The 14,806-nt window shown below is 55.1% G+C and overlaps 2 protein-coding genes across 9 annotated transcripts in view; one reads left to right on the top strand and one right to left on the bottom strand.

The window, feature by feature from the left end:
- ACSBG2 (acyl-CoA synthetase bubblegum family member 2) overlaps positions 1–12,667 on the top strand; it is a 196,344-nt gene extending 183,677 nt beyond the window's left edge. For 7 of the 8 annotated variants that reach the window (XM_017836397.1, XM_017836396.1, XM_017836395.1 and 4 more), the window contains 6 exons: positions 8,153–8,329; positions 8,882–9,063; positions 9,333–9,566; positions 10,147–10,364; positions 11,412–11,551; positions 12,386–12,666. In XM_017836397.1, the coding sequence (XP_017691886.1) occupies positions 8,153–8,329; positions 8,882–9,063; positions 9,333–9,566; positions 10,147–10,364; positions 11,412–11,551; positions 12,386–12,640 (1,206 nt within the window). In that variant the 3' untranslated portion in view covers positions 12,641–12,666. Of the gene's footprint in view, positions 1–8,152; positions 8,330–8,881; positions 9,064–9,332; positions 9,567–10,146; positions 10,365–11,411; positions 11,552–12,385 lie in introns of all 8 variants that reach the window. The other variant, XM_017836394.1, reaches the window with a different exon arrangement.
- Positions 1–13,637, bottom strand: part of ADAMTS10 (ADAM metallopeptidase with thrombospondin type 1 motif 10) — a 65,888-nt gene extending 52,251 nt beyond the window's left edge. Inside the window, exon 1 of the mRNA XM_017836407.1 lies at positions 13,317–13,637. Coding sequence (XP_017691896.1) covers positions 13,317–13,319 — 3 coding nt within the window. The 5' untranslated portion in view covers positions 13,320–13,637. The remainder of the gene's footprint in view (positions 1–13,316) is intronic.
- Between the last annotated feature and the right edge of the window lie 1,169 nt (positions 13,638–14,806).

Below are 14,806 nucleotides of genomic sequence, written 5' to 3'. Positions count from 1 at the left end.
CCTCTTGTCCAGCTGAACACACCAAGTGCCCTCAGTGTCCTCCCACGGCTTCAAATTAAGGCCCTTCCCCATCTCCGTTGCCTCCTTTGGACACTCTCGAATGGCTTCAGATCTTCCTTTCACTGTGTCCCCCCAAACTGCCCCAATGTTGAGGTGAGGCCGCCCCAGGGCAGAGCAGAGCGGGACAATCCCCTCCCTGATGCCCCCAGGACAGGGCTGTCCCTCCTGGCTGCCAGGGCACTGCTGACTCAGGGACAACTGGCACCCACCAGGACCCCCAGGCTGTGGCATAGAGGGCAGAGTCACAGCAAGGCACAGCCCAGCGCTGCCGGTGGTGTTCTACACCTGCTCCCCCAGGGCTGTGGGAAGTGAGCTGGAAAAGGGAGACGGCGAAAGGAAAGCCGGGCGTGCTGCACCCCTCTCCTAAGTCAGCATTTTTCAGCATCTACTAAAGCTCAAGATTCCAGCCTTTAAATCCTGTCACGGCTCCAAGGTCGGCGGGCAGAGAGCTGCTCAGCTGAAGTGTATTTTCTCCCGGGCTTCACACTACTAACTTTCCTTGTTTTCCAGCTGTTGAACCCGCTTCCTCAAGGCTGTCGTTGTTTCCCGTCCTTCCTCCGCCCCTCCGCGACCCTGCGCTGTGGGAGCCGGGTCGGTGCCCTCGCCTCCCCTCTGCCCGTCCCCTTCATTCCCGGCTCCTCAGCATCCCCCGGAACAGGAGCCGGGAGGGAGCCGCAGGCGCCAAGACCCCGCAGCCTTGACCTTGGGGGGAAGGAGCAGCGCAAGTCAGGAATTACAGCTGCAAAATTCCTGCGAGCCGGGCTGGGGGAAGGGCCCGGCTGCGATTCCTCCCCGCACACAGCAGGGAAAACGTGGCCCCTTCCCAGCGGCGCTTCCCTGCCGAGACCCCGGTGGCCCATGTCCCGCAGGAGAAGCACCCGGAGCAAGGAGGACAGAGCTGGAGACTCTGCGGCCGCTTCCACGCGTTTCAAGTTTTCCATAACCTCACTTTGCAGCCACCGGACAATGCCGAGGAGCCCAGACCAGCCGGGAGGGCCCAGCAGGACACGGGGGGATGGAGGGGCCGCGGGCAGGTCCCCGGGCACGGCGTGACCTCTCCGGTCTCGTGCCTCCCTCGCTTGGGCCGCTTCCGATCCGCTCCTTCCCAAGGAATTCGTTGTCCTTGGCAGGCACAGCGGGAGCGGCTGACGCTCCCGGATCCCTGTGCCAAGGTGGCTTTCGCCGCGTGAACCCGTGGGCCGGGCCCGGGCGGGATGAGGGACTTTGGGAATGATGCCGCCGGAGCCATCGATGTCTCCTCTTCCCACCCCAAAAACACACGGGAAGGAAGGGGCTGGGAGGGGGGTTAAAATCCGAGCTGGGATAAAGCAAAAAGAGAAGAAAGAGCGAAGCGGATGACAACTGTTACTAATTTCAACATCGGGGCTGCAGACAGAATTCCCTGAAAGCCCGGCTCCTTGGCCGGCTCCAGAGGCAGCGTTATGGGAAGGTAATAGGAAGCAGATGGGCTCTGCTCGGGGCCAAGAGGAAGGTTCAAGGTGCCTCCTAGTGCAGAGAAGAGGAATTTAACTGCTTTTAAAGATGCAGGGCCTGGCGGCTTCCAGGTTTCTCATCCAACTTTTGCAAATTATGAGCTCAGGTGTCCTTTCCCCCCTCCCCCCTTTTTTTTTAGACAGAGAAATAAATACAAACACAGATTTCTGCTTCCATCTCCCCCCTTGGGGGGGAAATACTTGCCAGGCACCCCCTCAGCCCTTCCAGTGACACCTTCCAGATATGCAGTGACTGGGAGCAGCGGGAGCACAGGGAGCAGTGGGAACATTGAGAGAGTAATGGAAATGGGAGCACTGAGAAAGCAGTGGGAGAAGTGGGAGAACAGAGAGCAGCACCCCAGTGGGAGAAATGGGAGAAGTGGGAGCAGCACCCCAGTGGAAGCACTGGGAGCAGTGGGAAGGGTGAGAGAGTAATGGAAACAGTGGGAGCAGTGAGAGAGCAGTGGGAGTAGGGGGGAAGGGTGGGAATAGTGACAATAGTGAGAAATCAGTGGGAAAAGTGGGATAATTGAGAGCAGCACCCCAGTGGGAGCACTGGGAGTACTGGGAAGCAGCGGGAGGTGGGAGCAACACCCCAGTGAGAGCAGTGGGAAAGCAGTGGGAGCAGGACCCCACAGCTGCACCACCTCACCCCAACAGCATTTCTGAGCTGTGTTATTTTAATGAATGTGTTAATGAAGAAATAAAAATCACCAGCCCTCAAGGTTAATTTTTTTTCTTCTCTAAAATGGGGAACTGGCCCCCCCATAACCACACTGGGATTATTGGAGTTATTGTGATGTCACATCCCACACTGTGGTCACCTTCAGTCCCAGCTGCCCTTGACCCTCCCGGGGGCTGAGCAGAACTTCAGCCCCTACAGGGGCAGCAACGTGGCCATAATGAACAGCTCCTACAAACAGTACTGCAGGGATTTCTGCTCCTCCAGCCATTCAAACCTGGGAGTTGTCCTACCAGTTCAAAATTTATCACTGGGGGGAAGAGCTGTGAACACATGGTTTGTTCCATGGGCCTTATGGAAACTAAAATGGAGTGGGAACTGGGATATGGGCTCAGGGGCCATGTCAATGCAATGAGGGGCATTTGGCAGCAGCACTGACAGGCTTTTCAGATTACCCACTACTCACACATCCCCTACTCTGCACAGTGGGCTCTTACCCACTGCCTGGTGCCATAGCTGCTCACCACAGACACACAACAAACCTCACAGTGCCTGTAGCTCCTGGATGCTGATCTTAAAGTCAAGTTTTCTGATAAAACAGCCCCCTTCTCACCTGCTGTTGCTGCTTCATGAAGGCCCACAAGTTTTGGCCATAAATCTCAGCTGAAATCTATTTTCAGCCTTTCAGTGAAGAAATTTTCCCTGATATCCAATCTAAACTTCCCCTGGGGCAACTTGAGGCTGTGTCTTCTTGTCCCATAACTTGTTACCTGGGAGAAGGGACCAACTCCCACCTGGCTCCCCCCTCCTGTCAGGGAGTTGCAGAGAGTAAGAAGGTCCCCCCTTGAGCCTCCTTTTCTCCAGGCTGAGCCCCCCCAGGTCCCTCAGCTGCTCCTCATCAGACTTGTGCTCCACAATCACAGAATCAAAGATTTGTGCATAGAATCACAGAATATTCTGAACTGGAAGGGACCCACAGGGATCATCCAGTCCAACCCCTGGCCCTGCACAGACACCCCAACCATCCCACCCTGTCCCTCAGAGCGTTGTCCAAACCCTCCTGGAGCTCTGGCAGCCTTGGGGCCGTGCCCACTGCCCTGGGGAGCCTGGGCAGTGCCCCAGCACCCTGTGGGGGAAGAACCTTTCCCTGAGATCCAACCTAAACACCCCTGACACAACTTCAGGCTGTTTCCTCGAGTCCTGCCCTTCACAAAGGGGACCCCGGGGTGGTTTCATGGGGTTCCCATGGTCTTGCACAGACCACCTGCTTGGCCGTGTCACCAAATCACTTCTCCTTGGTTTGTCCTGCTGTGGAATAAAGCCAGTAACATTCACCTCACAGGGAGACTGAAAGGTGGGAGGCCATGGGGATGGCCAGGGCAGAGCTGAGCCGCGTGTTTGTTGTGCTCTCGCTGCCCCAGGAGGCTGGTGCTGCCTGAGGGAGAGTCTCAGCCCTGGGGAAGCACAGAGCCAAGCAGGCACAGCACATCAGGACAAGCCAACTCTCTGGCCATCTAGAGCTGCTCTCCCTGTCTCTGTGTCACCATGATGTCACTTCTCTGAGTGGTTTTGATTTCCAGGAAGGACAGTGAGGTCCAAACCGGTTTTACTGCTTTAGGGTCCCACTCCACAGCTCACAGCATTTCCTCCACTTCAGTGACCCCCTGAGACAGCCTGGGTTGGGTGATCCTGATCTAATGTCAAACTTAACCCTGTTCTGAGAGTGGGCTGGGATCAGTGACCCCCTTGAGTCCCTTCCAACCTCACTTTCATTCAGCCTGGCAGGACCAAATCAGCACAAGGGGAGCTGGAGATGGGCAGTGCTGTGGATCCCTTCCCCTGTCCAGGACTGGGCTCTTGCTGGGTGCAGAGTTAGATGATGCTGGGCCATGGTGGTAGTAGAAAGAGCTGCTGATCCCAGTGCTCACTGCAGCTCCCATGGTGCTTCTTACAGCCCCTCTGGGTAGCAGAAGCCACCTCAGATGCTCTTCTTAGGTGATGAGAGGGGCTGTAACGGGGCTTCGTCCTGCTCTGTAGCACTTCCAGTCTGATGACCAGACATGTCTTTGTCAGAGGGTCTCAGCACAGCACTACAGATGTTGACCAGAGAAGCTGTGGCTGCCCCATCCCTGGAAGTGTCCAAGGCCAGGTTGGACAGGGCCTGGAGCAGCCTGGGCTAGTGGAAGGTGTCCCTGCCCATGGCAGGAGAAAGGAGATGATCTTTAAGGTCCCTTCCAATCCAAACCATTCTATGATTCTTTGATTCTGTGTGTAGGGTATGGCCCTGCCCTATGCCCAGGCTGATGAAGAGTCAAATTTAGGATGCAAATTTTGGTGTGTGGGGGCTGGGACAGGTCTCTGTGAGCTGTAACTGTGTAAAACCTGCTACTGCCTCAACTGGGACCAGCAGCACGTCCCTTCCTCGGAGCAGATCCCTCCTGGGGAGGGCCAGTGGTGGTTGGGCAGGTGAGTGGAGCTGGGTTTTGGCACAGGAGGGTGTTTGTCTTTCTGCAAGCCCCGGGCTCAGCGCCGTGCATTGCTGAGTTGTGTAAGCACCGGGACTGCTGGAGGGGAGCTGCGGGAGCCAGCCCTGCCGGGATGCAGATAGCTGAGGCTGCTTCCCTGCCTGCCTTCCCTTCCCTCCCGAGGTGGGAGTGCTCCTGGCCTTTCCCAGAGCCTGGGGCAGTTTCCTGGCATTCCAAGCCCATCAGAGCTTGGAACTATGTTGCTTGCTCCGTGCTGGAGAAAGCGGTAGGAGCACGGGGAGAGCTGCTCGTGTGGAGTCCCAGGAGATGGGGGTTTTCTCCTGGCTGTGCTGAACCCCACAGAGAGAAGGAGAGGTTAAGAAGGTAGAAGGCAGCCACAGAGACATGGAGATGTCAGATATAAAAATGGCATTTGCACATGGCATATCCACAGGTATTGGCAGTGCGTGATGGCACACAGGGGTGCGTGGGCATCAGCCACAGCCGTGCCTGCAGGTAACGTGTATCCTCGTGCAGATAGTGTGTACCCATGTGCACATAGTGTGTGTCCACGTGCAGGTGGTGTGTACTCGTGTGCAGATAACATATTTACATGAACAGATAGTGTGTATCCATGTACAGTGTGTATCCACATGCAGATAACATGTATCCACATGCAGATAATATGTATCCATATGCAGATACCGTGTCCACATGCACATAGCATATATCCACGTGCAGATAACATGCAGCCATGTGCACAGTGTGTATCCATGTGCACAGCCACACACAAACAGCTGCAGCCATGCCCTGTTTGCACGTGGATGACACATGTGTACTTCCATGCACAGTCCATGTGTGTGTTTCGTGGGGCGAGATGCACTTTCTGTTAATGACTGCTCAGTCCTCTTTGTAATTGTGCTGTTTGTGCCTGGCTGGAGCCAGCAAGGAGAGTGGTGGCAGAGGTCCAGCAAGTCTGGGTCACATGGAGCAGCTCCAAACTATTGCATAAGTCCCGTCTGAAAGTGGACCTGCTTGGTGGAGTCATCTCCTTAAAGCTAAAGAAGTCCGAGGCTGGGAGCTCTGGGCTGCTTGGTGGCCACCTTCCTTCTGCCTGGAGCTGGCTGGTTCAGCAGCTCCATCAAGGCTTACCCTCGTGCCTGACACCCTTCCCTGCGGGTGATCCCAGCTGGCACTTCTCTCCCACTTTCCTGTTGAGGACCTCCGAGCATTTTACCACACTTGGAGCAGTGCAATGACCCCAGCTGTCAGATAGGGCCAGATCCTTATGTAACACAGAGATAGGATTTCCAGAAAGCAAAGCAGGCAGTGTCAGAGCAAGGTCGGTGCTCTCAGCTCTCCACTCACATGCCCTCACTTGGTCATGGGCTTCTTTTGCCCCTTTGCTGCTAAAATTAAAGACCCTGCTGGATTTTGGAGAGGAGCAAGGGGCTAATTCAGTCCTTTTCTCACTCAGATCACTGAATAGACTTGACTGTAAAACAATTCTCGTGTTTTAGAAAAAAACCTACTCCCACACAGTGCTGGAGGGAGCCCAAACCCCTGTGAAGTTGTTGTACAAAGGGATGGAGGGTGTGCCCAACTTGAGCACAGCAGGGCCCAGCTGGGGCGGCACAGAGAGCCTGGGAGAGGGAGCTGGTGGTCTGAAGGCAGGGAAGGTGTTCACCCAGGCTGGCACTGGGGTGCTGGCAGGGGGGTGAACACCCCGGATCAGACCCCTCACTCCTCAGGTTCAGACTGGCAGAGTCAGTCTGGATTTCCCACGTTGCCTGGTTGGCACCTTTGGATGGGGTTGGAGCTGATTTTAACAGTGTGAAAGCAGCATCTCTCCTTCTGGCAAGCTCTGAACTGGACCCCACAGTGGCTGGGATGGGTGTCTGCAAAAAACTGCTCTCAGGGTGAGGTGAAACAGCCCTTATGAGCAAGGTGGGCTGCAGGAGTGTTGTGGGTCCCCTCTCAACTAGCAAGGAAGGGAAAGGCAAAGCCCTTGTCCAGTGTGGAATTGGGATCACGAGCAACGCGAGGGATGGTGAGGGGATCCGAAAGGGTTGCTGTGCAGGCAAAAGCAGTCCCGTGGCTGGAGGCTGTTGTGTTCTGCTGAACAGTGATAACTACATGTTTCTAATTCTTTGCTCGCGTGCCCCCAGAGAGGCCACACTTGGAGCAGCAAAGCAGATTACGGTTCAATCCTTTGTTTTCTCTTCTGCAGACCTGTGACTTTAACCCATTTCTCGCAGTTTCCAGATGCTCCCAGCATGACCTGCACGGTTAATGCTGATTTCTGTGGGTTTAACCCATAGTGCTACTCTAGAGCTGAGAACTGACTTCCCAGTGGAAGTCCTGTCGTGCTGGCAAGATGACTGCAAAAAGACTTCTGCCATCTGCAACTCAGCATGTTTTGGACTTGGCAATCCAGCCAAATATTTTGTCAGGAATACCAGGACATTCTCTTGCTGAAAGCCAGGGAGGTCTCGGGAAGCTTTGCATCCACTGCTGACCCCGTGCCGTGGGAGGAGCAGAGTGATGGGGGAGCAGGGCTGTTTATTGTGTCCTCAGGAACGTGCAAGAACCTGCCAGGAGCTGGGAGCTGGGGTGGGGACTGCACACCATGAAACACCCACTGCGTCAGGGGAGTACAGAGGGTGAGAACCCCCAGCCCTCAGCAAACATAAAACTGCATCAGCAACTGAGGGACCTGCCTTGTGCCATTCCCTGGGGTGAGCAGAGTCGAGGAGGTGAGCGGTGGAAGGGATGGAGAAATGGGGACATGTGATTTAGGAGCAGTTTCAAGCATTGCTGGTCGGTTGAGGGAGGGGATTGTCATGCTTTGCTCTGACCTGGGGTGGCCTCACCTTGAGTTCTGGGGGCAGCTTGGGGACCACAGTGTCAGAAGGATCTAAAACTGTTGGGGAGTGTCCAAAGGAGGGACACAGGGATGGGAACAGGTCTGAGGAGCAGCTGAGGGCACTCAGCTAGTTCAGCTGGAGCAGAGGAGACTGAGGGGAGACTCCTCGGGGGCTGCAGCTCCTGCCNAGGACACCCCAACAATCCCACCCTGTCCCTCAGAGCGTTGTCCAAACGCTCCTGGAGCTCTGGCAGCCTTGGGGCCGTGCCCACTGCCCTGGGGATCCTGGGCAGTGCCCCAGCACCCTCTGGGGGAAGAACCTTTCCCTGAGATCCATCCCAACCCCCCTGGCACAGCTCCAGCCCTTCCCTGGGTCCTGTCCCTGGTCCCAGAGCAGAGCTCAGTCCCTGCCCCTCCTCCTCCCCTCGGCAGGAGCTGCAGCCCCCGGGGAGTCTCCCCTCAGTCTCTTCTCGAGCTGAACAAGCCAATTACCTGATGTTGAGATCACAGGATGTTATACCTGTGTGTTCTATGCTGTCCCTGCCTGGAAGGACCATCCCTGACCCCCCCATGGGTTCTGTTCCAGCTGACGTGGACAGCGGCAGTGGCCGGACGGTCCATCATGCTCACGGACCCCAAGGAGAGGCAGGAGCAGGTGATCAGTTACCTGCCCCTCAGCCACATCGCTGCCCAGATGTCTGATATCTGGTCAGCCATGACCTTTGGAGTGCAAGTTTACTTTGCTCAGCCAGATGCATTGAAGGTAAAAACTTAATAATAAACCTACACCTACCCACCTGCTCGTAGCTCAAAACAAGGCTGTGTTATCCCGTGGTTCTGAAAGCTTTGTTGACTGGGTTTACTTGCTCAGTGACCAACTGCCCCTGTTGGTTTTAGAGCCACTCTGACCTTTGCCTTTTGACTCTCTCCCAAGCCTGGGAGAAACTGACCCAGCACTTCACAGCTGGGACCTGCTGAGTGTCTCACCTGACACCTTTCCCGCCCCGACGGCTGGTTGAGTAACAGCTTTGTGTTTGCTCTGCCCACGTTGCACAAGTTAAATCTGTAACACCACTTCAATCTGGGGCCTGAGAAAGGGATTCTGCTCCCTGTGCTGCATCAGCATGGACCCTTGCTGCCTTCCCAGTTTCCATTGGAATGCCCTGGGGGGTTCCTGTCTGCCGATGGCACTGCACAAAATGAGCAGTTCCTCAAAGCTCGTGGCAGAGTCCCAAGTTCTGGCTCATGACTGGTGCTGACCTGAAGTCTGCAGTGAAGCACTTCTAAAAACTGCATCAAATTCTGCTTGTCTCAGGGCAGCTTGGTGGAGACCCTGAGGGAAGTGAGGCCAACTGCTTTTCTGGGGGTTCCTCGTGTCTGGGAAAAAATGGAAGAAAAGATGAAATCCATAGGGATGAAATCATCGGCACTGCGGAGGAAAGTGGCCTCGTGGGCCAAGGGAGTGGGGCTGCAGACCAACCTGAAGAGGATGAATGGGTAATTATGAGCTGCAATTAAGGGATGCTCATGAGTGTTAGGAGAACTTTGCTATCAGATCAGGGATTATCTTCCATTCAGGGATTATATCCGACATAACAGGTCAGATTTGTGGGCAGTAAAGCCAAACTTTAGGGTGAGCAGCAAAGGCTGGAGGGCAAATAATTCACTGTTTTACTAAATAAACTAAACTGGGATGAAGAGGAAAGGAGGAAGGGAAAGAAGTTCTACTTGGAGGCTGAGACCTTGTGCCCATTTTCCTCCTCCAGGTATTCTGAGGTGCCGGTGAACTTCCGCCTGGCCAAACACCTGGTGTACAGGAAGGTGAGGAAGGCCCTGGGGCTGGACCGGTGCACCAAGTGCTACACAGGAGCTGCTCCCATCACCAGAGAGACCCTGGAATTCTTTCTGAGCCTGAACATTCCCGTGTTGGAGCTGTATGGGATGAGTGAGAGCTCTGGGCCTCACACCATCTCCCTCCCTCATGCCTTCAAGCTCACCAGGTGAGACCAGGGCTGAAGGGTGGGGTCAAGGTTTCTCCTGCATCTGGCATGTCCATCTCTCCTCATGCAGCTCATCCCGAGTTTTGCTGCCACTAAAGGGTCACTGGGGAGTAGGTTCCTTTGGCCACATCTCACATATGGAGATCTGCCAAGGGCAGCAGCAGCCGGGAGACTTAAATTGAACTTGGCTGGATTCTGGAGGAGCTGAGAAGGAAGGGAGGGGCTGGTGGGAAGAGGAAGAGTTGGTAACGCCAACCTACACTTTAATGGCAGTGAGGGTGTCTTTGAGTGGCTTGTTCAGTCTGCACAGTAAAAGTTTGCTGCCAAGGACATAAGTCTTCTCATTCAGAGCTCAGGTGTGGAGAACAATGAGTGGAAAACCCTAGGTGTGTGAGCACTGATCTCTGCAATAACAACACTTGCTGTAGCTTCCCTTACATGAGCAGATGCCTTTTAAGCTCCTTCCTGAAGCCATTGTACTAAAAAGCTGCTGGGCTTTGTTCAAGCTCGAGAAGGTGCTGCTGTAATCTCTGCTTGAATTTAAAATCAATTATTGCTGTGGGTCTGTGTTCTCTTGCAGCTGTGGGAAGGAACTCTCAGGCTGCCGGACCCTCATTCATAAGCCAGACAGGGATGGCATTGGGGAGATCTGCTTCTCAGGGAGGCACATCTTCATGGGCTACTTGAACATGGAGGACAAAACCAAAGAGGCCATTGATGAGGATGGGTGGCTGCACTCAGGTGACCTGGGCAAGCATGACAAAGATGGATTCCTCTACATCACAGGCAGAATTAAAGGTAACACATCCCCTGATTTGGTTGTCTTGATGTTGTGCAGCACTATGGAATCACAGAGTTATTAAGCTGGGAAAGACATCATGGCATCCAGCCATTCCCCCAGCACTGCCAAGGCCACCACTAACCCCTGTCCCCACATCTACACATCTCTTAAATCCCTCCAGGGATGGTGACTCCACCACTGCCCTGGGCAGCTGTGCCAATGCTGAACACTCTTTCAGTGAAGACATTTTCTCAATATCCAACCTAAACGTCCCCTGGTGCAGGGGAGGCTCCGCTGGTTGTGTGGTTGTGGCTTGCAGAGATTATTTCAATCCTTCTCCTTCTGGAGTTTCCACATGAATGTGGCTGCAATGTGTCCTGTTTGGAGAATGGGGGAGAAACCCTTGGATTTCAGCAGCAGCACTTAATGCTTTGTGGGCTTGTTGCGCCACCAGTTTCAGGAGCTTTGCTGGGTGACTTCCAAGGAAAACAACAGCTTAACCCTGTTGTGCAAGTGCCTTTTAGCAATGAGGTTCTTGGGACACTGCTTTGAGCAACCCCAAACAAAGCCAACAAGAAAGACCTCCAACCTCAGGAAATCTTCAGTTTCTGACAATTTGGGTGCCAACTTAGGTGCCTGAGAGTCCAAGGTGTGTGTGCCAGGGTGCCGAGGGCTCATCCCGTGTTCCCAAACTGCAAACACCTCCCGAGCATTGAGGCAGCTCTCGCAGGGCTGTGTGTGTGTTCATGGCTCCAGCTCCTCTCTCCTGGCCTGGCTGGAGACATGGAGTCATCATTAAGGTTGGAAAAGCCTTCTAAGATTATCAAATCCAACCATTCCCTCAGCACTGCCCAGGCCACCACTAACCCATGTCCCCAAGTGCCACATCCACACATTTTTTTGAACACTTCCAGGGGTGGTGACTCTACTGCTTTCCCAGTCCTGGTGTGCTGCCTTCTCCACTCACTTTTTGATCAAGGAGACATGAAGGAGCTGTTGAGTTGTTTCAGATTGTGGGAAGGGGAGAAGTTCCAGGCATTAACCAAGACTTGACTGTTTTCCAGAGCTCATCATCACTGCGGGAGGGGAGAACGTTCCTCCCGTTCCGATTGAGGATGCCGTCAAAAATGCTGTTCCCATCATCAGCAATGCCATGTTGGTTGGGGACAAAGCCAAATTCCTGTCAATGCTTCTGACACTAAAGGTAATGGAAAACAGGGAGGGAACCCACCTGTGTCGCTGAATGTGATCAGTTCCAGGGAGGAAGAGGATTGTTGCACATTTTTGGTGTCTTGTGGAGACAGGAGGCTCTGTGGGGCACAGTTTGTTGTAGCTGAGCTGCAAAGAGCAGCTGTAACCACAGCAAAGTTGTCACTTGCTCAGACCACCCTGTTCAGGGCAACTTTCTGTGCCACAAAGGGCAGGAAGAAAGAGAAGGAAAAGACCTAAAAGTGAGGCTGAAAAAGGAACCCTTCTGCTTTTCTCACCTGCTTTAGTCTCTCCCAAGCAGTCTGGGCAATAAGCAGCTGTCAGGGATTGCTTTGTCAGACTCTGGCTTCAAACTCCACCAGGACATGTCCACGGTGGTCCCACACAGGCTTTGCAGGACAGTGGGAATTAGTGAGACTTAGGATCAACAGCCTCACCTGGGGTAGGAGACCCGAGCCAGGCCCTGGAGGTGGCCCTGCTGTGCTTGTCATGGTTCTGTGTTGTGTGTATTGACTGTGGGGTGCAGGGAAGTGAACTGTGGCGCAGAAAAGGTCTGGAAAAAAGTGATTGACTTTAGATAGCACAGGAGGGATTTGGCAGATGAGCTCTGTTTGGTCCTTGGCATCAAGGTGGCTGTTGAGCAGGCAGAGCTCTGAGGTTTATCCGTGTTTTGTCCCAAGTGTCCATTGGCTGCCAGGGTTTGGATGAAGCTGCAGGGGCTGGTGGAGTGACAGCTGGGAGCAGGGTGGGAAAAGAGCCGTGGCACCATCCCAGGGCAGTGTTTTGGTGCTCAGCAATACAAAGGGACCTGTTGTGGCTCGTCCTGCAGTGCAAGGTGGATGCGGAGACAGGTGAACCGGGGGATGAGCTCACTCCAGAGGCTCTGGAATACTGTCAGAAACTGGGCAGCAAGGCCACAAAGGTCTCTGAAATCATCAGCAGCAAAGACAAGGCCATCTACGCCGCCATCCAGAAAGGCATCACAGCGGTCAATGAGGGAGCCACCTCCAATGCCCAGAAAGTCCAGAAGTGGGTCCTTCTGGAGAAGGACTTTTCCCTCTTTGGTGGAGAGCTTGGTGAGTGATGGGTGAGGCATCTGGGGTCCCCCATGCACCCCTTCCTTGGCTGTTGAACACCAGCATAACCAGGACCCCCAAAACAGAGCTCCCCATGGCCTTTCCTCGCCAAGGCTTTTCTATGTTGCAGTTTGGGAGGTGGGATGAGTTGGGATGAATTCCCACCTTTGCCCAGCAGCACCGAGCTGAGCTGTGCTCACCCTTGTTCTGAGATGCCTCTTGCAGGATGATGGAATCACAGAATGTCCTGAGCTGGAAGGGACCCAGAGGGATCATCAGTCCAACCCCTGGCCCTGCCCAGGACACCCCAACAATCCCACCCTGTCCCTCAGAGCATTGTCCAAACGCTTCTGGAGCTCTGGCAGCCTTGGGGCCGTGCCCACTGCCCTGGGGAGCCTGGGCAGTGCCCCAGTACCCTCTGGGTGATGCTGTGCTGNCTGCCCAGGCTCCCCAGGGCAGTGGGCACGGCCCCAAGGCTGCCAGAGCTCCAGGAGGGTTTGGACAACGCTCTGAGGGACAGGGTGGGATGGTTGGGGTGTCTGTGCAGGGCCGGGAGTTGGACTGGATGATCCCTGTGAGTCCCTTCCCACTGAGGATATTCTGTGATTCTATGAACTCCCACGTAGCATGGCAAATTCTCTTTAGCCCTGACCAGGTGGGGCACAAAGGAACCATGTTACCAACCATGACAAAGAGGGTGATGTTGGTGGGTCCCAAGGCCTCCAGCGACTCGGGCTCCTCAGGGGATCGCCTGTAGTGGAATGTCGTGCCGGCGATGTCAAAGCGTCGGGGGGGATCGATGGAGAGCCTCCCGTTGAGGAAATACTCACCGCTCTCCCCTCTCAGCGCTGCAGGGACAGGGGGGGAAGGTCAGCAGAAGGGCTGGAAGCACCTGGACCAACTTCAGCCGGGTGCTTCTCACCTGCAGTGCTATGACAGAGGGTAAATGGCATCAGCCTTATCTTACAGGGAGGGGAGAGGTGGGGTGTGGGTCAGAAAATCAGTGTCTCAGCCTGCCCAGCACTTCACTGTGGGAAGGAGATGCCCTGGGGGGCTGAGCCAGCTGCTGGGAGGGTGTGGGGACACCTGGCAGTGTGAAAGCTGTGGCCACGAAGCCAGGCTCAAATCTGACTGTGCAAACGGGGTCCCGGCTGCCGGGGCTGATGGAGGCAGCGAGTGCCCCGAGCCGGGCTGTGCTTGCCCGGGCGAGTCGCTAGAGGGGGATCGGACCGCTCGCTCCTTCCCCAGCGCATTCCCACGCTCTCCCTTCGCCCTCTGCCACCAGCACTCTGGGATCAGCTCTGTGTCACTCGCTGCTGGCAACGACCCCAGTGCCACCGTGCTCCGGGGCAGGGAGGATCCTTCGTGCTCATGAGGATGCTCCCTCCACCTCGGGTGCCAGGAGAGATCCTGGGCAGGGAGGGAGAGCCTGATGACAGCAGGTGATAGCGATGGGAGCTTGGGCTGTGCCCCAGAGCACAAAGGTCCAGGGTGGATGGACACAAGGAATCCCCATACACTGAAAAGAAGGGGATGTCAGCATGTCTGATCCCCCAGTTGGGCTGGGGGGATGATCCAGGAGAATCCCACTGCGAAATCCCACCAGTACCAGCGATCCAGGAAGGCTCCTGCTCCTGCAGAGCCGCTGCAGTGCCCACCCTGCCCACCCCTCCACCGCTGGGACGGCAGAAAGGGAAGACAAGGGCAAAGAAAATGCTCCTTGTAAAAGCAAGAGAGAGCGTAGCTGGAAAATCAAGCCCAAGGAAAACGTGAGCAGGTCTATTTTTAATGCCCAGCCCGATAAGCTGGGAGAGAGGGGAATGCCAGGGAGCCACAGGCAGCACCAGGAATGGTAGGATTTGCTCAGGGTTATGGTGCACAAGACAGAGGCAGCACCACAAGGACAGAGGGGACACTTGGATATGGCTTGGGATACACTGCCCTGCCAGCAGACCCCACGGCCCCTCTCCTGCTCCCAAATCCCACCCTGGGAGCCCTGGCCCCATCCCTGGTGGCAGTAGGAAGTTCTCCTTGCTGGACCTTTCCTGCACCCTATTAATGGCCAGTCTTCGTGAGCGTAGATTTGGGAAAGGTCATTAACCCTTCGAGCCTGCGCAGTGGATTTTTTAGGTGAGACACAGCGTGCGCTGAACTGAGCCCACCCTTTAATCCTG

The sequence above is a fragment of the Lepidothrix coronata genome, unplaced genomic scaffold (genome assembly GCF_001604755.1).
Source record: "Lepidothrix coronata isolate B3197 unplaced genomic scaffold, Lepidothrix_coronata-1.0 Scaffold277, whole genome shotgun sequence".
Taxonomy (NCBI): domain Eukaryota; kingdom Metazoa; phylum Chordata; class Aves; order Passeriformes; family Pipridae; genus Lepidothrix; species Lepidothrix coronata.
This window is presented reverse-complemented; position numbering and strand designations above follow the sequence as displayed.